Consider the following 23,935-nt stretch of genomic DNA (forward strand, 5'->3'; position numbering starts at 1 on the left):
AACTTGCCCTGTTTAAGCCTGTTGGGTGCTAACGCTAGCAGGGGGATAACACGGTGTAGGCAGCACCGATTGTTTTAGTTTTTCTTGCTACTGACGGCACTCCAAATTTACAAACAACAGAGCTACGTGTTGAAATCGACCGGAATTCTCCTTTAAGACCCTGCAGACACCCTGTTAGCGTACAGACACAAGATTGGCATCATTCTTCTCGTTTTACTCTTGGAAAGAAAGCAAATAAGCGTGTTTTCCAAAATGTCAAACTATTCCTTTAAGGTGGATCATACCATGACACTTCCCAGCATCATAACCGCAGCAATGGGACCTTTTTTTTTTAACATGTGAATCGATACCTGCAAATGCATGTGTGATGAGAGAAAGAAAAGTTTGCTCAGTTCACTGAAGCGTTGTGACTCTTCATGGCCAGGTTGTCAGTGAAGCATAAAGGAAGGATCCAACGGTGGAAGAGGGAGTGAGGATTCACAGGGCGGCTGAGAGTCAACAGCCGAGCTGATTCCCCAGAGATTTTTGTCTGTCTCGCTCTGTCTGTTGACACTCTTCTACTCCATTTACTTTTTCATTAACCCCTTATCAAAATGTTTTTTTTCTCTCCCACACTCCACTGACATCCCCCCCCCACACTCACACTCACTCACTCTCTCTCTCACACACACACACACACACCTCCACAGGATCCTGGTTCAGCTGTTCCACCTTGTGGTCAGAATTGATATGAGGGTGTCCTTACACCAACAGAGATACATTAGTTTTTGTCTTCTGATTTTTTTGTTCTGACAGTTTAATTTGCTCTCCTATTTCCTTAGAGAAGTGAACCTAAAGATTGAACATGTATGATTGTTAAGACAGTGTATAAGTAAGAAGTACGAATGCCAGGTTGGTGTTCACATAGCAGTATAAAGACACTTTTTGTTATAGTTTTTTACTTATTGTTTGCATAATAAGTGCATTTGCAACCAGAGACTTTACCTTTAAACATTTTTACAAAACCAAAACCCCGACATCCAATTGAATAATAACAAAAAAACTCTAAAAGTCTCTTTAACTATGTCACAGACGTGTCATAAAAATAAAATATAGAGCGACACAAGAAACCCAACCTGTGAACATATTTTATTTGGTGCTGAAAAGTTCAAATTGGCCAAAATAACTGATGGCCTCTCACTTATTTTAATTACTTGCAATTACTTGTAGAGCAGCCAAAATCAATGTTTTCATTGGCCTGGATTCAGAGTTGGGCCCCCACGACCTCTTCCGCAAGTGTGAGTACATCTCTTCCTCCAAGTTTAACCTTAGTGCTAATGTTCCTACTTAAATTAGGTTTGCATGGTTTAAATAGGTCATATTCAAATAAAACAGTTAGCAGTGTCTCATATAGCCAGTGTCAGGGCAGGAGTTTCCTGTTGCCTGTTAAGTACTTCATGAATGCTGTACCTCAGTAAGCAAAGAGTCACTAAAAAAATGTTAAATGGTTGTTTTTTTTCTCCCTAAAATAAAGTCCTTTGGCATCAATCTGTGCTGAGACATTTTCCAGTTGTTTAACTGCTGAATTACATGGCTTCCCACTATTTGTCTGTTCCAGCTGTGCAGCTTGATTACACAGATATAGCATCCACTAGTGGTGTGAATAATAATCTGAGACTGAGAGTTGGGGTTCGGCAAAGGTTATCATCAAAATTGTAAAGCAAACTAATCAAAGTGGGCTGAGTATGTTTCCACGTTTGGAGCAGAAATTATGAGATCAGATGGAGAGAAAGTGAAAAAAAGGAAGTGAAAGTGCATAACTGGAGCATGTATAATAATGTGCACTTATCTGTGTGATTTCTTCTGCATGCTTTATCCAGCTAGTTAAGTGCAATTGGAAACATTTATTTTTATGAAAGCAGTTTTAATTATATAAAGCAGAGTGACTGAAAAATATTGTATATCTCGTGTAATGGTGCGGACAGCAAAAGTAAATGGTCCCTGAGTTCAGTAAGCATGTAATAATGAGAAGCATCAGGTGTTTACCCTCCAGCACATCACCAATTTCCATCCTAAGTGATGATGCACTAGTGGAGGATATGGTGATAAGGATCCACTTTTACTGTAGCGGAACAACTTTCTGACACTCCAACTCCCATCCAAACCTCCACTCTCTTGTGGAAAATTAGATGTTTACTCTCTCAACAATCTTAATTTCAACTTTGGCCCTACATAGGCAGGATCTTGAACTTGTGAATTGAGTTGTGACTTGAAAAAGACCACATTTCATAAATGGTGTAGACTGTTAGTAGAACCTAGAACCATATATTGTACTTGTTGGTTGTCTAGTCAGGATTTCAGTACATGTTGACTTTGTCAGCTGCACAATTACTTTTATTGCTGTAATTATGTTATGCTTTTAATGCTAATTTCTCTTTTTCTTCACACCCTGACAGAGTTGACTGGCTTGTTTGCAGCTGCTTAATTAAGAAGACAGTTCTGAAGAAAAAAAACTGCTGCTGAAATTTCACCATGGAAAAGTAAAGATAAACTTTATAAAAAAGCACAACACAGATTAAGAATAGATAATTTAATTATCAAAATTGTAACTAATTTACAATTCCCTGAAGAAAGAATGACTGACACAAACCATTTCCCCTCATTTGTTTTCATCAGTTCATCAATCAGCTGTTTAAAGACCTAATCATATTGGAGTCTCACTAGTTGTATTTCCATATAAGCAGAAGGCATAAGGACAAATATACTTCATTCCATGGTGTACAAAAACCATAAGACTTTATAACCAAAAACTAGTGATACAGTAAAGAGGCAATGGAAGACACCAGATGAAAAGACACCTGTTTAATCTGAAAAAAATTGACTTCTAGAGGACAAAAAGCAGAGACTAGGCACCAACGTAAAAGTAGTTTTATCCCTCAAAAACTGATTTCAACTAAATGGCCCTTTAAAGTTTCAAGAACCGAGGTACTGTTGAGAGAAGGACGAGCTGATAGCGAGTTTGAGAAAGCTCAGAAGTCCTCTTCAGCATTTCGACTCCTGCAGGTCTTGAGTTGTTTCAGACGCTCGATGCACTCCTCCACAGTGCGCTCGCCATGGACTTTGTTATCTCGGGTGCGTACATTCACAGTGTTACTCGTCTTCTCCTTCTCTCCCACCACTTTTCCAAGCAGGGAAACATGCAAAGAGGAAAGAAAAAAAAAAATCAATATCTAGATGGACAGTGTGAAAGAGATAAAGATAAAGAGAGGAAACAGAGAGAAGAGTGAAAGAGAGTGTGTTGCCACTGACCCAGGATAAAGTTGTACTGCGCCAGCTGTGCATTTCTGATCTTTTTGTTCAGAGTGCAGCCAGGGTCGAGATCCACATCAGTCATGAAGCCGTTGTTGTGGAAGTCCTGTTTGACCTGCCACATTATCAGAGAGACAACAGTTGAATCCATGCCAGCATGTTATTACATTTCATTCATTTCCTTTTATCATTTTTAATAGACTTCTACAGATTCTGTTTTTCAAATATCACATTTTGGACTGTAATGATAATACTTCCGCGCCCTTTGTGGACCAGCTGTTTTGTTTCAATAACGAAGATATTAATATCTTGACTGTGCAGCTGTTCATTTTATAAATAGGCTTTTTGTGCAAGTAACAATGCGTTTAATACAAAACATTATCAAAAGGTCCAGGTTTCACACATTTGAAAGGTAAACTACTTGGGTTTTATTTTTTTTGTTGCTCTAGCCATCAGTTGTAATAACATTGTACTTGTTAAAAAATTAGGTCCAAAGGGGCAACAAACACAAGCAGTCAGACAATCAGAAAGGTTGTAAACAAGCCAACAGATTAGTCAAATGTGTCTGAAAGATCATTTTAAACTGTATTGCTGTAGTTGTGTGCATAGTTTTATGATTGTCTGACCACCTTAGCACTATACATATGTACATTACTGCTTTTTGTACTTCTGGTTTGATGCTAAGCTGCATTTCGTTGTCTTAGTGACTGTACTCTGTGCAATGACACTAAAGTTAAACCTAATTCTTGGAGTGAGACTATGGACTAGAGTAGCTGTGGTCAGCGGTTACCTTCTGAGCGTAGTCCTCACAGGTCGGTCCGACAGGTACAACCATCACTTGATGAGGAGAGAGCCACAGTGGCCTGAAACACAACACAACACATTACATTTAACTGGTTAGCAGAAAAGCAGGCCCGGTACCTGTGCAATTATTTACACCCCCAAAAGAAGTGATTTTTTTTTTTTCTGTTCAGTAAATCTGAAAGTCATTAACAGTAGAGCTTAGATCGGCCCAAAAAATCAAGCCCGAACCTGCCCGAGCCCGAGCACGTTGCGTCCGAGACCGGCCCGGCCCGACACATTAACTGTAATTATGAGCCCGATTTAAACCCGACAATTTTTGAATACGTGGGCCGTTATAACTGACGTTATCAACTACAATTCAGAGTTGTTTGAACTGCAGAAATCTCTTTAGAATAATACAACAAGGACGAAGCATGTAAACTGCGCTGTTTGTTTAGAATGGAACGGATCGCAAGTGGATCCGAATGAAGAAACGTAAAAAAAAAAAAAAGAAACAATGATGAACAACATATTGTTGTCACTGCCCACGACTTGTTTAAACTGCTTCCATACCTCTGACTTTCCTCCACACTTGCTCAAAGTTAATTCTCCTGTTTTTCTTTTTTTCTTTACATCTTCAAGCTCCCGGTGTGATGCGTGCGAGAGGAGGAGACTCCACGCATGAAGTGCTGCATTTTGTAACTGCAGCCTAACTTTTGTACACATTTGTTACTTTTATATAGCCTATATATATATTTATAATATTTCTGATTATGGCATAGCTATCTCCCCACCCAAATAGGATAATAAGGTAATGGATAAAAAAAAAAAATCAAGGGTCCGGCCCGGGCCCGATCCAGCCCGAGGATGTGGCGGAAAATAACGGCCCGAGCCCGACCCGAGGTCCGCTCGGGCTCGGGTCGGGCAGGGGCCGAGAATCTAAACTCTAATTAACAGTGCTCAGGAGGAAATGCAATGAAACAAAAACGTCTATGTCTGGAGTCGGCGCCTACTTGACAAATCAACCTTTTTTTAAATTGATTCTTTACAAACCATTTGCCTCCGTAGCTTTCAGTCAGAATAGCGATCATCCTCTCTACTGATCCCAGGATAGCTCTGTGGATGATCACTGGTCTCTTCTTGTCTTCGCCATCATGACTACAAAATCATTTAATGGGGGGTTAGGGGGTGGGGAGGTAGGAGGAGAATTAGGAACTCACACAAAAAGAGACATCCAAAAGGAAAACAACAGTGATCATCTGGAGAAATAAGTACATTCTCGGCGTTTGGGATACGGTAAAAACCGTTTAACAGCAAAATTTAAAAAATCTATAGCCTCTGGCGCAGCTACTAAAATCTTGGTACTTCTCCATAAATGCACATTACATAGTTTCATTCAAGCCAACCCTATTTTTTGCTTTCACATCAGCACTGTTATCCCATATGCCATACCATTTACTGATTTCTCCAATATTTGAGAAATGAAATGTATATCTTTGATTTTGTTAACTGTATGTTTAATTCTATGATGCACATGTGCATTTGCAACAACAAAAAAATATTATATGCCATTTTACTTAAAAATGTGTCTAAAGCAGTAGAAGAGTTACCTGACAAAGGTGAGATTGAAGCGGATCGGAAGCTGGAAATCAAGCTGAATTGTGGCACACTGATGGTACCGACCGATGGCATCCTTGATCTGAATGTCAATCTGCAAAGAAATGACGCAAGTGATCAGCAGTTAACCCTCCTGCTGTTTCACAGTTAAAAGTGCATCATTACTGCAGCTCATTACTGCAGCGCAAGGCTCACCTTTGGTCCATAAAAAGCTCCATCACCAGGATTGAGAATCCATTTCTCCCCAAAGTCATTCAAGCTGTTCTCCAGTTGCTGTAAAAACAAACAATTACTGTTTTGTTACAATATCAATGGCTGACCAACACCCAAGTAAACAGGGGTGCAAAGCTGTATGTTTAGACCTTACATTTCCTTCATCTGGAACTAATCACTGAACTGAGAAATGTTAACGTCTCAATAATATTTTATGGTTGCTCGAGGGAGTTAATGAGGTGAGGGAAACATGCAGCAAGTTCTGTTCCAGTCACTATGCCAAGTTTTTCAGTCAGTTTCTTGTGTATACAATTTTCCACCTTTGTGCATGCAAACATTAATCATAAAAAGTCAGTGCTGAATTTAGGAAATGTTTTCCTCAGAGAAAAATGTCCTGATAGGTCAACTAAACAGCTGTAGAACTTAAAGACTATTCTAATTCTCTTCTTTTTTTTCCTTCACAGCTCCAGATATTAAACTGGTCATACTCATAGCATCCCTAATTTGAGAAGTGTGACTTACTGAGAGAGGTATACTATTATTATCACCCACGCAGTGAGAAAGAAACAGCACAATCTCTATGCTGTAGTCTTTAAGTTCTCTGGTCTATTCTGTCCATCAGGAGACTACAGTGTTGAATATTTAAAAAGTTACTGTGGCCACTGGATTGATTATTAATAAAATAACATGTTAAAAATAACTTCCACTATCATGAGTAATGTTCTGCTGCCAGCGGGCAAAAGACACACTTGGAAATTAAGTTAAAATGAAGCACTACGGACACAACGATGACACCACTGACTTAACCAGAGATGGAAATTCAAAAGGAGCTCTTTAACGTTCATAAAGTATCCGTATCTGCATTATATCTGGCTCACATTTTACCATACTTATTGAGTTGTCATCTGTTCAAGTGTGAATGTGGATACAGTCCCCTGTGGGCTTTGATTTGTTGCACCCTAACCCAAGTAAAATCATTCTAATTCTACCAAGAAAAGTCAATCAATATGATAAAAATATAACAATCAATGAAGGGGGAGATGACACATGGTTTGGCATACAAAGCATCATCTTATTCTGTAACAAGTTTCTAACTGTAAAAAACAAAACAATAACCAAAACATCTTTGAGGCAGTGTTGCAATGTGCACTGCAGATGTAATAATTCACTGGTGAAATAAAACGCTCCTCTAAACAATCAGATCAAGAGGAAAACAAATGTCATGTGAAAGAACATCTCACCCTGCTTTAAAATTCAACGCATGGTGTGTCTTTGTCACCAGACACCTTTTCATTCATTCAGAGCCTGCCAGTAAAGGCTTGTCAGACCAATAAACAATATACCTGTGCTACTGATAAAACAACACAGTATACGTGTGGCACCTTTATCCAACAACTGTCATTTAGTGATTTTACAGGTTCATCTGTTTGACTAGAAGTTGCCCCAAGAGAGACACTAACTGGGTTTCATCTGATGCTGAAAGCACCGAGCAATACACTCATTATCACTCAGTTTAACTCACTCACTCTTATTTTGTTCAAGATAGTTTTAAACACTACCTGTTCTCTCCCAGAGAGACTTTGAGCTGAACCCAAGATGTAAAATATAGCTCTGGTCCACAGAGAGTGAATTTGATTTGACAGCAAAGGCAGACAGTGACTGCACTGTACTAGATTCTCGGGAGATGAACGAGCATTTTCTGCTTCGGAACAGATAGCAGCTCTACAGAATAAAACGGATTCATTAAAATATAAATGTTCTCCAGGTCTACAAATTAAACTTCCATTTGCTGTCTTTGAAGTGGTTCCAACATTTCCATCTTGATAATATCACAGATCAGCATCTTAATTCTCCAGTGAGACTTTGTGAGAGTGCGGTTCTCAATTTAACCATACGAGAGAAACAAGAGGCCTTCTGATTACCTTTTCTGCTTGGTCCCAGACGTCCGGGTCCCCCAGGAACTTCTCTGGTCTCGTGGAGAGGTTGAGTTTGAAAGTGAAGCCAAACACCTCATACACAGTCCGAAGGAAATCCAGGCAGCCCTTGATCTCCTCCTCAATCTAGGGTAAAACAAAAAACGTGAGAGAATTAGCATAATCCATTGTGGAAGAGCTGTGTGTTCAATTTCTCATGAACCATCATAAGATGTAATCACAAGAATATGAGGATAAATTGTTCATCTTATTGGATGTACATGATACATGTGACTGTTTCTCAAGCAAGCAGCTTGGATGTCAAAAAACATGTGATCTAAAACACAGAGAAGAAAAATTAAAAACAAGCGCCTCTGTTCAAGAGGGATAACTCTCTCTCCCATGTCCTAACTGTAAGCTACCATCTGCAGACAATGATTATAAACTACATGCCAAGTATAACATAAGAACATATACTCTCCCTTGTAGTTTGCTCTACATTTGAATTTGGTAAGTCACAAAAGACACTAACAGCTGCTGCAGTCAAAGTGAAAAATTAAAAAGGGAAACAATTTGTGTACCAAGTGCAGTCAAATGATTACCCATCCAATCCACTACCATTACTGATAAAAGAGAAAACAAAAGTTGTACGCTGCTGTGTTTCTCCATTAGAACAGACCAATTATGAAATCGCTTCTGTCTTCCAAAATTGTGTTTGTGCGCATTGATATTGGCAGCGCTCCTCTTTGGTGAAATAACAACATGCAAATTGCTACACCAGGCTGCAGCAGCTTGTGGAGTCCTCTCTTAACCTGAGAATGTGACCGACTGTTCGCTGACAACATTACCTGAATTTATTCAATAAACTGTCCCAGCAAGACACTAATTTACTGAGAGCCTTCAAAACTGGGCTTCTTCAAACAAGTATAAATTCTTCTCCACAGAAAGCCACTTCTCAGTAAACTGTGATAGCTTCCCACCGTTTACTGCTGTGCGTTTGCCTTAGCATTAGCATATATTGTATTAGTATTGATCTAAATAGCAAGTGTAAACATTTATCAAAAGGTATTGCCAGGAAAATGCGACATTTTGTGTGTGTGTTACGCCAGTAGTGGCTAATGTAGCCTCGAGCAGAGATGAAGAGCAGGCTACAGACGTCTGGTAAGATCCCTTCTTTCTCCACACCCTCAGATTTATTTTCACTTTGAAACTTGTAGTCTTCAGCTGCAACTGACGCTGTCTGAGTAACGCCACTTTAGATAATGAATCAAGACTTCAAGCAGCTCTCTCTGGAGACGCAAAAAGGCTTTATACAACTCTTTCACATATACAATAGTACTCCACAAGTTTTTTTTTTTTTTTTTAAGTTTTTTAAACCCTTTAAAGCCAAATTTATTGGTGCCATCAGGCAACCTTTTCATCACATTTGAATCCAAAATGCGTGAACTTGGCAGAGTATTGTCAATGCACCAGTCCAAGCCTCACCTGCTCCATGGTGCAGAAGATATGAGCATCATCCTGCTGGAAGCGGCGGACACGGGTGAGGCCTGTCAGGGCTCCTGACAGCTCGTTTCTGTGCAGAACGCCAAAGTCGGCCATGCGAAGGGGCAACTCTCTCCAGGAGCGTGGACGGTGATCAAACATCAGACTGCAGCCAAACAGAGACAGGTATCACATAAAAACGACACAAATTACAACTGCCTACTTCAACCTTAAGTTATCACAAAAACTAAAAATTGCTCTACTGCTTCAAAACTACTATGAAAGACTGCATTCAATGTTTGATTTAACTGACATTTAACACAAATGTGTTTGAAATTTCCATTTCAGTATGATCTCCAGAGGGTTTGCCAATGTGGATAGCACAAAGATTGGAACAGTAAAAACAAGATAAAAGATTTTAATACAAAGAGCTGCAGTCTGGCTCTTCACACTGCAATGCAGCATTCAGCAGTAAATTGAACTGGGTCATTCAACAACCCAATGGTCCATTACGAGTTGAGCGGAACTGGATGACAAATCTATTGTAGCAGTAAAATATAAAGCTATTTCACAATGACTGTGCCAACTCCTGATAACAAAACCACTCTGCAAACTCTTATGAAGCTATTTAAGTGTGGTAAAACATTGCTTAATGGTTGTCCCTGTTTTGCCAACATACTAAATATTGTACCAAGATTAAACAATACTCTGAGCTCATTAAAGGCTACCAACACATTTTGTGCTGGAGAAGAACAAACAACCTTGACTCCAACAAAGTCGTTTCTCTGATTAGAGACAGAAACCAACAAAAAATATCTATTTCACACTGGAGCAACTGGAGCGATTCACAGTGTAGGTGTGTTGTTCTTTACATGTTCATTCTTTTCCAGTTCTTTGCTGAAATTAAAGCCATATTTTCAAACAACTCTGAATGTGAGGAAAAGGAGGCCTCACCAGTGTCCCGGGCAATTCATGGGTTTAAGGGCGAAGGTCTCCTTCTCTGCCTCAAAGGAGAACATGTTGTCGCTGTAGTGCTGCCAATGGCCGGAGGTCTGCCACAGCTTACTATTGTAGATGTTGGGTGTCACCACCTCCTGGAAACCTCTCTTCCTGTACTCACTCTGCCAAAGACAGACATAAGACAGACAGTCTTAATAGTGAAATCATCTTTGTGAGAATTCTGAGTTACCATAATGCTCTGTACACATCACAACTACAAACTGGTAAAAAATGTGTCGACACCTGGGGACTTGCTGATAAATAGTGCTTTTCATCTAAAACATTCATTTCGAAAAAGTAAACTACCTCAGAAAACGTTTAAACAGCTGCATATTCACATCCCAGTTGGTTTACACATGATGAAGGGGATTTGGGCTAAACTGAAAGGAAATGGTAGGCATTTCTATCCCGACAGTCAAATACCCTACAAACAGTTGGATGCGCGAGGTATTTTGTTGCATGTCTGTTAAAGCAGCCATATTATGCTCATTTTCAGGTTCATAATTGTATTTTAAAGGTTGTACCAGAATAGGTTTACATGGTTTAATTTTCAAAAAACACCATATTTTTGTTGTACTGCACCGCTCTCTCTCACTGCTGCAGATCCTCTTTTCAGCTGGTCTCTGTTTTAGCTACAGAGTGAGACCTCTTTTCTTCTTCTTCTTTTGTACTATCTTTGATTGCACTTGCACATGCCCAGTAGCTCAGATGTAGATCATGTCAGCTAGCTAGCTCCATAGACAGTAAAAGAAAGGCTGTTTCTACAACTTCGGTCAGTTACAAGGCAGGATTAGCTGGGAGACTTCTAAATGAGGGTGCACATGCAAGTAGTTCTTTTGTAGATTATGGTGAACTTGTGTGTGTTGTAGCAGTGCTTTGCTATTGAGAACGAGGTAGCATGCAAGCGTTAGCATGCTAGCGTTAGCATGCTAGCGTTAGCATGCTAACGCTACGAGCTAATGTTGTGGTTAGCCTGCTCGTTTCGGCTTGTGACGTCACAAGCCGTGCCGATTTTGAACAGCTCACCTAGAGACTGAAGGCAGGACACATTCAGAAACTGTATCTCACTCTAAACAGCATGGGTGGATTTTTTTCAAAGTTTGTATGAGTGTGGAAGCACCAGAGACACAACATAACACCCCAAATCCCAGAAAAAGTGTTTTTTTTCATAATATGGGCACTTTAAGTAAACACATCCCACTACTCCCCAGTCAGAAATCTATTTTACCACATCAAAGTGAAAAATGTGATGTGTCATTGATGATGATGTGTCTATTTACAGCATTATTGTTAGAGCATTATTGTTCTGTATTGGGCGGTGGTGCAGTGGATATGACACATGCCTTTGGTGTGGGAGACCCGGGTTCAATTCCCACTGCGATACATCAACCAATTTGTCCCTGAGCAAGACACTTAATCCCTAGTTGCTCCAGAGGCATGTTACCTCTGACATATATAGCAATTGGAAGTCGCTTTGGATAAAAGTGTCAGCTAAATGACATATAATGTAATGTTGTGGGAAGAGAGGGTACACATATTAATTAGCATTTTATTGTATGTTTATGCACATGTTTATGTTAAAAAAAATCAATTTGTTTTAGCTGTGAAACATTTGATATGCGCAGCTCCTGGTTTCAAAAAATGTATTCATTAGCCTTTCATTGGTTTCAAGACCATGACAAAGTTGTATTATGAACATATAACTAATCCTTTCCTACCCCCCTCTATAAAAGAATATGACGCTAAAGTGATTTAAAACTGCAGCAATACATCTTGTGAATATATAAAGCCATTATTATTGCACAGGCCAACTAAAGGTCCAAATCTCTTCTCCCCTTCTCCCCAAGCTTCCCTGCCAATTTAAACTTCCTCAATTATACCCTCAGTCTTTTTTATGTCTTAAAAGGTTAGAGTGAGGTCACAGCAATTGTCCACTGTGTGTTAGACAGCTTTTGACTTACTCTGATGAACTCAATCAGGGTGTTGTAGATGAAGGCTCCCTTAGGCATGAAGAAGCAGCTTCCTGGACTCAGGTCATGGAAGAAGAACAGGTCCTGCTCCTTAAAACAAATAAAAGAATATATAAAGGGTTTGTTATTGTGATGGAAAACTGAAAAGAGCCACCACCCAGGCCAAACTGGTTTCACTTTGAAATAATGCAACGGCTCATAACATATTTAAAGTAACTAGGGTTTGTCCGTCTTCTGCTCAGATCGCTTTTTACACACCCGTTATTATACCACACACACACACACACACACACACACACACACACACACACGACTGAAAATAGGTCATGGATACATTTTTATAATGCCTGATTGACATGTATATGAACAATATATGTAAATGACCAACTTTCTAACAATTCACAAAGTAAGTGATACTTTCTGAAGCATTATTCTGACATTTAAAAACATTAAGTAAAGGCTTTTTACTGCTACAAATGCACCCGGAGTATACTATATAACATCAGACACACATCAAACCCAATTCTGGCTCTTATACTTTAGAAGTATACTACCGGTATTTCATAAAATACAGCGAAAAACTTTCGTTTGTAAGAATAAAACCTGTAGGAGACTATTTCAAAATTACTATGGAAACCAACTCCTTCTACTGGCAGTTTCTTCGCATCTCAATTCTTACCCGGCCCAGTTTGCGGTGATCTCTGTTCTTGGCTTCCTCCTGAAACTTCTCCCACTCTTTGAGCATTTTGGGGTCAGGGAAGGAGATTCCGTAGATCCTCTGGAGGGTTTCCATGTCCGCCTTTCCCTCCCAGTATGTAGACGAATTCTAGCACACGACAAAAGGAATGTGTTAACTTTAATCAGTCTTTTGGGTCCATCAAATCCCTTGAGAGGCAACTCTGCTCTGAAATGGGGACATATGTGCTTACTCGACATTCAGGGCACAGAATGCAGTACATGAAATACTACTTGTTTTATTCAACAATATTCCCACAAATACACTAAAAATACATGGCTCACCTTGTGGATCTTAAGTGCCTTGATTTTCCCTGTATGTCTCACATGGGGCCCGCGACACAAGTCAATTAAGGGACCACACCTAAAATGCAGAATGTTTAGTGTTTTTACAAGTGTGTTTACAAGAATAGGATAAGTGTTGTGTTTAGGATAAGGCTAGCAATACTCTATATATACTATATTTCTGTCATTGTTATCAAATCCCATAAAAAGACCAAAACCAAGGATGCGTTAATCTCGCAGTACGCTCCGACATCCCGACCGATCTGTGACACTGCTGAAGACGTAAATATTTTAAAACAAGTCACATTAAAAGCTTTAAAAGGCTAGATGATTTTCTTAGTACAGCTGGGCACCAGTTTTTTTTAGCAAACATTACCCTAATAATACAGTGCCCATATTCATTGTAATAAAGAAAGCATATGACACAGAGGAATATGCTATATCAGGCTTTGGCAACAGAGACAATACTTGTCAGTAGGATCAATGTATTCATGGTTTTGGTATTTTAATGGGTTCTGTTGACGTTACAAAAAATGTAGTTTATCGCCAGAATTCTAATTTAAAAGATAAAAACTTTCACATGCACAGGGCCAGGACTCACCTGTAAACTGTGGTGGTGGGAGTGGTAACCTTCTCATTCAGAATGCGGCACTTAAACTTGTTGTACTGTCAAGGAGCAGAAGTAGTTTTAGAGTTCTGTTACTTATTAAATGTTCCTTTTTTTACTTTTTGTGTGTATTCAAATACCTTAAACATCTCCAACAGAGTTTCCTTCTTTATCTCGAGCCTCTCAAATGGCTGCTTCTCCTTGATAATTTTCTTGCACAAGGTCTCCAGACATGGAAAGTCATTGCTCGATACGCCCCTGTCCAAAACATCAAAAGAGAAACAGCATTACATTCAATGGCAATAACTGTCTTACTCGGTCTGCCACTGTTTCTAGAGGGCATCATGGATGTGACCAATAAACCATGTGGCCAGACCTTTTGTTCACCAATGTAATTCTTTGACATCCAGAAACTGATAATCTCAGCCGAGCATGGGCAAGTACTTAAAAGTCCTTGGCTCTAGGGCTTGAGCAATGTCAAAATATGCTTGCAAACAACATTCTCCAAGAATGCCATTTGCATAAAATGACTTCATTAAGGAGGTTGCAGAATTAATTAGACAGCACTCCTCATGCTCTCCTGCCGCCTGCAGCAGGGAGGAATGCATATCTGTTTCAGGGAAAGGTCAAGTGAAAATGTTGTTCAAATTTCTGAGGGGGTCTCAATACATTTTCAAAGCTTCTCAGAAGCAATCTCTAGTTCTGTGTTTTGAATAGATATGCTTTTAGGCTTCCAATCCTGTGAGCAGTTATAAAAAGATGTCATTTAAAATCCACACCCAGGAAAAATACAGCTTGACAGCATTAGTGTCATTCCAATCAACCTGTTTTGTGTTTGCCACCAGTCTCAAACAGTGAACCAGACTGATAGTTGCCAAGCCTTGAAGTACACACCAAAATAACACAGAGCTGACTAACACAAATAATTATACAGACAAATCTGAATCCAACGCCTGTGTGACTCACTCATTGTTCTCCAGGAACATGTCGTAGTAGAAGCCGTTCTCAATGGGGGGACCGTAGCAGAGGCAGCCTCCATACACCCTCTCCATGGCTTCACCCAAGATATGGGCGCTGGAGTGCCAGTAAACCTAAACAATATACAACAAAAATATTGCTTTATTAGCAGAAATTGCAATGCAATCCATCCTTTTGTGTTTATTAAAAGGAACACGCCGACTTACTGGGACTTATTCACCGTAACCCCCAGAGTTAGACAAGTCGATACATACCCTTCTCATCTCCGTGCGTGCTGTAACGCTGTCTGACACCCCCAGCATTAGCTTAGCCTAGCACAGATCATGCAGGTAACTGGTTCTAACTAGCCGACTGCTCCGAATAAGTGACAAAATAACACAAACATGTTCCTATTTACATGTTGTGATTTGTATAGTCACAGGGTGTACAAATAATGCCATGATCACCAGTCACGTTCGCTACTAACTAGCTATTCACATTGGTTTTGTTGACGGAAGTAACTGTGCTTTTCGGTGTTGCGCTAATCACTCCGCCCAAGTAGCAGTGCTTCCACTTTCTGAGAATATAGTTCCCACTTAGTATACGGTTAGAATATGGCTGTGTCTCATGTGACCTTATTATTTGTACACCCTGTGACTATATGATGTCTATATATCACTATATGACTCAGAACACACCGAAGCGACGCCGACTTGAGAGTACGTTCTGCGCGTACGCGAGACGTAATACGTCTCCATAACAACAGGCAGCCCTAATCTGTATTGTCAACCGGGCAGAATGGCGGCTTCGTTCGGTATACAATCTCATATTTCACTAAAATAGTTCACCGAAACGTGTTTCTGAAAACATTTTAAGCGAGAAATAGGCTGTGCAGTTGCTGAATCTGTCTTCATTTCAGATCGACAAAGGTCAGTTTAAAAGATTTCTGTCAGATTTTGAGAGGCTTAGTCACGCTCATCCCGCTCGTCATTTCCGGGTTAGCACTCCACCAATCAGATTGGTCATTGAGTCCGACTGTCCGCCCTCCGACCCAGCAAGTCAGGTCGGCCAAAATGAAGGCCGACAGCTCCTCCAACGGACGACGGCACGGAACACACCGAACAGACTCGAGTCGCTGACCTCGCCAGACTGTCTGACGCCCGATTATCAGGTTGGTGTGTCAGGGCCATTAGAGACCATTTGCTGCCACTGTTATGACAGTACACGATTGCAGCAGTGTTTTACATTCTCATGTCTCCTCTTAATGTCTCTGTGGCTCAGACAGTTGGTAAATCACAGAGCTTTGGCATTTATTATTGATTGTAAACCTCTCATTCATCAATTTAACCTTGCCTGCCCTGACTACATATCAATAAGGTTGAACGAACTCTGCGAGATGTTGTGTACTCATAAGTAATTACCGGATTTGGTAAAATCACAGTACACTGACAAAATAAAAAAAAAACAAAATACAAAATATAATTTATAACCTTAGCACATCATTTCTCAAATGTATAAAAACAAACTGTATTATTCTGAATACTCAACTGAGATTTAATGGGGGAAAATCTGAAGAATTGTTGAAATTTGTACTTATACTTTTCATAGGCAGGTGAGTATAGTTTTGGTGGTCAAGAAGAAGCTAACTGTGCATCCAAAAAAAAGGTGTTTAAGATGAATTTACTACACTACACTCTTCTCTCCTATATTTAGAGGGGAAAAAATAAAAGCAAGCCTTGTCTGCATCAGACAAGGGATGAGGTTGACTTACAGCTTGGGCCTCCTCATCATCAAACTTGAGCAACTGAAGGCTGCAGTCATCCTCCAGTGGCCTGTCCAGGTCCCAAACACCGTTGTTCACTTTAGCAATCACTGTGTTGTCGGCGAGGCCTTGACTGGACATAAAACAGGAAAATATTCCATGTCAAATGAATGTGCAAATGTACAAAAACATGATATTCTGACAGTATACTGGAACAGATAAGCTTGGTCAAAAGAGGTCAAAATATAACATCTTGTTTTCCATCCCGTATAGCTAAAATATTAAAACACACCATTAAATTGTGTCGCACATTTTAACAAATAAATATCATAATAACCATCCTTCCAATCCAGACCTTGGAATACTGATTATCTAATTGTTGTTTGCCTCTCCTGGAACCATCACCTTATCGTGGTGGAGAGGTTTGTGTGTCCCTATGAACCTGAGGGCTGTGTTGTCTGGAGCTTTGTGCTCCTGGTAGGGTCTCCCAAGGCAAAGTGGTCTCAGGGGAGGGGCCAGACAAAGAATGGTTCAAAAACCCTATGAAAAAACGAGGTAGAGATGGAGTGACCCTGCCCGGAGGAAGCCCGGGGCCCCCGTCTGGAGCCAGGCCCAGATGGAGGGCCCGTCAGCGAGCGCCTGGTGGCCGGGTTTGCCACGGAGCCCGGCCGGGCACAGCCCGAAAAAGCTACGTGGCACCTCTCTCTCCAACCCATGGGCCCACCACCTGTGGGAGGAACCGCTGGGGTCGGGTGTGCTGCCACATGGGTGGCGGTGAAGGTCAGGGGCCTCGACGGACCAGACCCGGGCAGCAGACGCTGGCTCTGGGGACGTGGAACGTCACCTCTCTGTGGGGGAAGGAGCCGGAACTTGTGCGGGAGGTGTAGCGCTACCAGTTGGATCTGGTGGGGCTTACCTCTACGCACAGTCTCGGTTCTGGAACCATACTCCTGGATAGGGGTTGGACTCTTTTCTTCTCCGGAGTTGCCCAGGGTGTGAGGCGCCGGGCGGGTGTGGGGATACTCACAAGCCCCCGGCTGAGCGCCGCTACGTTGGAGTTTACCCCGGTGGACGAGAGGGTCGCCTCCCTACGCCTGCGGATTGTGGGGGGGAAAACTCTGACTGTTGTTTGTGCGTATGCACCAAACAAGAGCTCGGAGTATTCGGCCTTCTTGGAGACCTTGAATGGAGTCCTGTATGGGGCTCCAGTGGGGGACTCCATAGTTCTGCTGGGGGACTTCAACGCGCACGTGGGAAATGATGGAGACACATGGAGAGGCGTGATTGGGAGGAACGGCCTCCCTGATCTAAACCAGAGTGGTTGTTTGTTGTTGGACTTCTGTGCTAGTCATGGATTGTCTATAACGAACACCATGTTCGAACATATGGATGCTCATAAGTGTACTTGGTACCAGAGCACCCTAGGCCAAAGGTCAATGATCGATTTTATAATCGTTTCATCTGATCTGAGGCCGTATGTTTTGGACACTCGGGTGAAGAGAGGGGCAGAGCTGTCAACTGATCACCATCTGGTGGTGAGTTGGGTCAGAGGGTGTGGGAAGACTCAGGACAGACCTGGTAAGCCCAAACGGGTAGTGCGGGTAAATTGGGAACGTCTGGAGGAGGCCCCTGTCCGACAGACTTTCAACTCACACCTCAGGCGGAGCTTTTCGTGCATCCCTGTGGAGGCTGGGGGCATTGAACCCGAGTGGACAATGTTCAAAGTTTCCATTGCTGAAGCTGCGGCGGGGAGCTGTGGTCTTAGGGTCTTAGGTGCCTCAAGGGGCGGTAACCCACGAACACCGTGGTGGACACCGGTGGTCAGGGAAGCCGTCCGACTGAAGAAGGAGTCTTTCCGGGATATGTTATCCCGGAGGACTCCGGAGGCAGTTGCAAGGTACCGGAGGGCCCAAAGGGCTGCAGCCTCTGCCGTGAAAGAGGCAAAGCAGCGGGTGTGGGAGAAGTTCGGAGAAGACATGGAGAAGGACTTTCGGTCGGCACCAAGGTGCTTCTGGAAAACCGTTCGCCACCTCAGGAGGGGGAAGCGGGGAACCATCCAAGCTGAGTACAGTAAGGATGGTCCTCACCCGAGGTGGTAATAGGGCGGTGGAAGGAGCACTTTGAGGAACTCCTAAATCCGACTAATACGCCCTCTATGGTAGAGGCAGAGCTGGAGGATGATGGGGGATTGTCGTCAATTTCCCTGGTGGAAGTTGCTGAGGTAGTTAAACAACTCCACAGTGGCAAAGCCCCAGGGATTGATGAGATCTGTCCAGAAATGCTTAAAGCTCTGGGTGTGGAGGGGTTGTCTTGGTTGACACGCCTCTTCAACATTGCGTGGAAATCGGGGACGGTGCCTAAGGAGTGGCAGACCGGGGTGCTGGTTCCCCTTTTCAAAAAGGGGGACCAGAGGGTGTGTGCCAATTACAGGGGTATAACACTTCTCAGCCTCCCCGGTAAAGTCTACTCCAAGGTGCTGGAAAGGAGGGTTCGGTCGATAGTCGAACCTCAGGTTGAAGAGGAACAATGCGGATTCCGTCCTGGTCGTGGAACAACGGACCAGATCTTTACTCTCGCAAGGATCCTGGAGGGAGCCTGGGAGTATGCCCAACCGGTCTACATGTGCTTTGTGGATCTGGAGAAGGCGTATGGCCGGATCCCCCGGGAGATACTGTGGGAGGTGCTGCGGGAGTATGGGGTGAGGGGGTCCCTTCTCAGGGCCATCCAATCTAGGTACGACCAAAGCGAGAGCTGTGTCCGGGTTCTCGGCAGTAAGTCGGACTCGTTTCAGGTGAGAGTTGGCCTCCGCCAGGGCTGCGCTTTGTCACCAATCCTGTTTGTAGTATTTATGGACAGGATATCGAGGCGTAGTCGGGGTGGAGAGGGGTTGCAGTTTGGTGAGCTGGGGATCTCATCGCTGCTTTTTGCGGATGATGTGGTCCTGATGGCATCGTCGGCCTGTGACCTTCAGCACTCACTGGATCGGTTCGCAGCCGAGTGTGAAGCGGCTGGGATGAGGATCAGCACCTCTAAATCTGAGGCCATGGTTCTCAGCAGGAAACCGATGGAGTGCCTTCTCCAGGTAGGGAATGAGTCTTTACCCCAAGTGAAGGAGTTCAAGTACCTTGGGGTATTGTTCGCGAGTGAGGGGACAATGGAGCGGGAGATTGGTCGGAGAATCGGCGCAGCGGGTGCGGTATTACACTCAATTTATCGCACCGTTATGACGAAAAGAGAGCTGAGCCAGAAGGCAAAGCTCTCAATCTACCGGTCAGTTTTCGTTCCTACCCTCACCTATGGTCATGAAGGCTGGGTCATGACCGAAAGAACGAGATCCAGGGTACAAGCGGCCGAAATGGGTTTCCTCAGGAGGGTGGCTGGCGTCTCCCTTAGAGATAGGGTGAGAAGCTCAGTCATCCGTGAGGAGCTCGGAGTAGAGCCGCTGCTCCTTCACGTCGAAAGGAGCCAGTTGAGGTGGTTCGGGCATCTGGTAAGGATGCCCCCTGGGCGCCTCCCTAGGGAGGTGTTCCAGGCACGTCCAGCTGGGAGGAGGCCTCGGGGAAGACCCAGGACTAGGTGGAGGGATAATATCTCCAACCTGGCCTGGGAACGCCTCGGGATCCCCCAGTCGGAGCTGGTTAATGTGGCTCGGGAAAGGGAAGTTTGGGGTCCCCTGCTGGAGCTGCTACCCCCGCGACCCGTTACCGGATAAGTGGAAGAAGATGGATGGATAATTGTTGTTTTACATGCTTACAAGATGTGTGCATGATTATATGATAATGGCGAGTCAAACTGAATCTTCCAATTTCAATTATTTTCAGAAAAGATCGGGAGGAATCTGAGATGCAGTAGTAATTATTTAAACTTAGTTTAAAGCTTTGAAGCCCCCATGCTTCTGAAATTACAACACACATACAAAACTATCCAATTGCCTTGGTCATGAGAATTGGAGGACCTAAAAACTCATGGGCCACAGAAGGTTAGAATGACACGCCATATGCACCAATGTGCTCATTGCGTCATAAAGAAATAACAGAGGTGAAGCTGAAGTTGGTGCTTTCAAGTCGTGGAGCAATGCAGCATCCACTCATACAACGATGGTCATAGAGATGCTTACATTTCCCTGTGTTTTGTGCAATCTGGTCACGTGAACTTTAGTTATGAACATTAAATCATCATCATCATTATATAAATATCAACAGTCTTGAGCACCTTTTGTATATTGGACCATGCTGGTAGGGAGATCATTCTCAGGCTATGCCACAAGAACGTTTCCACTCCTTTTTTTTTAACACTAATGAGTATTTACTTGTCTTCGCTGGACGGTCTTAGGTTGGCGGGTGTCATTTCCAATTACTGTGTATATAATGTGGGTGTTGTGAAGACTTTTGAAACTGTAACAATGAGTACAGTCTGTACAAATAAACTTGACAGCTAATCTTTGGAAAATAAATTCCTGAAACACCCTTGAGGTTTTCCTTCTTTTTTTGTACTACATGAAAACGAGGTGTCACATTTAAAAGTTACATCATCATCACACTGACCTGATTCCACAGGCCACTTGGTACGGTGTAGTCTTCCAGGACTCGGCATCCACCACCTTTCCATCGGGCAGAGTCACCTTGATGGCACGGCTGTTCTTCGCAGCCCTCTCTGCCATCAGAGCTTCATGCTCAGCTTTCAGCTTAGCGTACAAAGTAAGACGCTCATCAATGTACTGGGGTGCTGGTGTCAGCTAGATGGAAGCAAAGTGTAAGTAAATGGAGGATAGTGAAAAATGCTGTCACTTTAATATAACTTTGATTGGGTTAATCTGCACAAATAGTTTATGTCCCTCTTAAGGAAAAACGCTAATTGCCGAGTCTCAGTCAACTGCACATCGAACCATTATTATCCAGGCATGATAGGAGGTTGAGATGAACATTTTTAAAAATATTGAATTGCAATATTTTCTTTGTCTACCCACTATTTTCTTATCTTCTCAGTTTGCCGAATCTTCTACTTTACAGTATGTACTGTAGATTATTATGGAACAAACAGGACAAAACAGTGAGAGCACGAAGACACACCAGCACTTTACTGTATTAAAGGAATACGCCACCGTTTGTTGAAATAGGGTTATTCACCGTCTCCTCTGTATTTATATAGGTGGGCAAACGCATTTTGTCTCAGTGCATGCATTGTCTTATGTTGCGTTCTATTTACCTCAGAACTCGGAAGCCGCAACTGGGAATGACGTCATACCCGAGTTGAACGCGTTCTATTTAAAAGTCGGATTTTCATTGTTTTCATTAGCTCTAGCCCGGTTAGCTATTGTTAGCAACCAGTTGATGACGCATTACGCCGTTTTTTGCGCGTTCTATTTACCTCGCAACTCGTTTTTTACGAGGTCAAAGTCGTAAACACGCCCCCTGATCTCGTATTTACGAGCTCGGAACTTGTACAACCTCGCAGTAGCGCAAGTTCAAAATCCAACATGGCTGCCCCCTGTATCAACAGTTGTGAAAGCTGCAGTAACATAAAGTTATAAGCACTTATGTCTTATTTGTGTCTCACTAAATCAGTCGTTCACACAGGCATGTCCAACTTCTATCTGTGGACATGTTGTTACGTTGTTTGCATGCACAAAAAAACGGCGTAATGCATTGTTATCAACTGGTTGCTAACAATAGCTAACCGGGCTAGAGCTAATGAATACAATGAAAATCCGACTTTTAAATAGAACGCATTCAACTCGGGTATGACGTCATTCCCAGTTGCGGCTTCCGAGTTCCGAGGTAAATAGAACGCGGCATTAGTCCGGCAGCGCCGCCGCAAGCTTAGCTTAGCGTATTGAATGGAATCCTATGTTGCCGGTTAGCATGTCGTGAGTAAAAGTGACCCAACAACAACAAAACCAAAACCTAATTACTTCTTGTGGCCTGCGTATTCACAACGAGTACAAATAGCAATGCAGATTAAGACTAGACGATTTCCTAGGCAGATATTGAGTTGGGACTATATTGGGTGGAAGTAGGCTATCATCTCTTCATCTCAATGTGATGTCATTGTTGACCTTTTTTTTTTTCCATTGCACTTCAAAATATGTGCAATGTTTTACCAAATTAAAATATTTCTTTTAATCTATATTAGTATCTAATCAAAATGGGTGTGAATGCTTTGAGATGTGTGGGCATGCAATTACAAAGACCTACACAAATATGTACACCATGATTTGAGTTCTTGTCAAACAATACATTATTATGATGTCTAATAATAGCATCTATATAGTTGACACTTTATTTAGCAACTTAGCCTACCTCTGCCCTGCTTCCAGAGTCCCCAGCAGCACTTTTAGCCTTCTTTTTTCCTCCATCTTTACCACTTTCAGTTCCCCCCTGTCCAAAAATCACGCTATGACGTTAGTGAACTTTTATCAAGAAGAAAGCGGATAAAAGACAAGTTTAGTATGAAGCTGGTTCAGACACACCTGGATACGAACTACGCACTATTTGCATACCAGGTGTGTCTGAACCAGCTTCATACTAAACTTGTATACACATTCAGTGACAGTGAAACATTCAAATCACAGAATTTTGAATTGAGTTTGGCGTAAAAGTGTATTCTCTCTCCCGAACACGTTAGCTACGTTAGCCAAACCAAACTCGCTGACTGGTCTCGCTTAATGGCAATGTAACACCATTTTAATGCCTACACAGACTGAAACAAAATGAAACTAACGCTTAAGTTATCTTGAGAGTTACCTTTTGGGTAAAGCAAACCTAACGTTACTCATAAAAGCTAGCTAGCCACAAGGTAGCACCGCATTGCTGGATGACAGCATGAATCTGACTAACGTTACAGGCTAACGTTACACTAGCTGCTAGCTGGCTAATATAACGTAAATGTAGCCGGTTACGTCACCTTTTTTTTCTCGTCCACTTGCAATTCGCTCATTTTCTCCACGACAGTTTGGTCAGCCATAACAAGTGAAAAGCTACCTCACTTTAAGAGATAACTTTTGCAAGTCTGTGCTGTGCTGTACTGTACTGGTGCCGGGTAAGGGCTGATGACGTTGCCCGGATATTGCGATTCTGATGCAACATTGCCGTAGTAGGCGGTGCTTTGCTATGACAAAAAAAACTCAGGGAAAAGTCAAAAAGTCAAAAAGATGTTATGTCATTTCAAATAACATCATCAGGGCAGTAGCCAGCAGGGGAGTTTTGATTATATCTAAATTGTGGTTTATTTCTTGTTTTGTAGTGCTCCTGCACAACATGGTTATCATCTAAAATTGCAGGAACGTCTGTCTGTCTGTGTGTGTGTGTGTGTTATGCACATATCT

The 23,935-nt window shown here is 42.3% G+C and overlaps 1 protein-coding gene and 1 long non-coding RNA gene across 2 annotated transcripts; one reads left to right on the top strand and one right to left on the bottom strand.

Annotated features, from left to right (window-relative positions):
- Window positions 1-2,554: 2,554 nt before the first annotated feature.
- tars1 (threonyl-tRNA synthetase 1) lies at window positions 2,555-23,700 on the bottom strand. Its single transcript, XM_031305491.2, has 19 exons — window positions 23,515-23,700; window positions 22,911-22,988; window positions 21,156-21,346; window positions 16,621-16,744; window positions 14,859-14,983; window positions 14,033-14,150; window positions 13,887-13,951; window positions 13,286-13,364; window positions 12,945-13,091; window positions 12,257-12,355; window positions 10,251-10,417; window positions 9,300-9,462; window positions 7,824-7,961; window positions 5,884-5,961; window positions 5,682-5,782; window positions 5,125-5,229; window positions 4,079-4,151; window positions 3,289-3,403; window positions 2,555-3,157 (listed from the first exon to the last, which is right to left on the bottom strand). The coding sequence occupies exons 1-19, from the start codon at window positions 23,572-23,574 to the stop codon at window positions 3,009-3,011; spliced, it is 2,175 nt and encodes a 724-aa protein (XP_031161351.1). The 5' UTR covers window positions 23,575-23,700; the 3' UTR covers window positions 2,555-3,008.
- On the top strand, window positions 21,690-22,499 carry LOC116054136. Its single transcript, XR_004106006.2, has 2 exons — window positions 21,690-21,800; window positions 22,410-22,499. It is a non-coding gene; the product is annotated as an uncharacterized LOC116054136 (long non-coding RNA).
- Window positions 23,701-23,935: the final 235 nt, after the last annotated feature.

This window comes from Sander lucioperca, chromosome 2 (genome assembly GCF_008315115.2).
Source record: "Sander lucioperca isolate FBNREF2018 chromosome 2, SLUC_FBN_1.2, whole genome shotgun sequence".
In the NCBI taxonomy this organism is placed as follows: Eukaryota; Metazoa; Chordata; class Actinopteri; order Perciformes; family Percidae; genus Sander; species Sander lucioperca.

Bases quoted from the DNA above. Each gene is read 5' to 3' on its own strand.
- tars1 (XM_031305491.2), bottom strand. From the start codon at position 23,574: ATGGCTGACCAAACTGTCGTGGAGAAAATGAGCGAATTGCAAGTGGAC. The intron at 14,984-16,620 runs GTAAGTCAACCT...TATATTGTTTAG, and splicing joins ATGATGAGGAGGCCCAAGCT to GTTTACTGGCACTCCAGCGC. The intron at 13,952-14,032 runs GTATTTGAATAC...GCTCCTTGACAG, and splicing joins CTCTGTTGGAGATGTTTAAG to TACAACAAGTTTAAGTGCCG.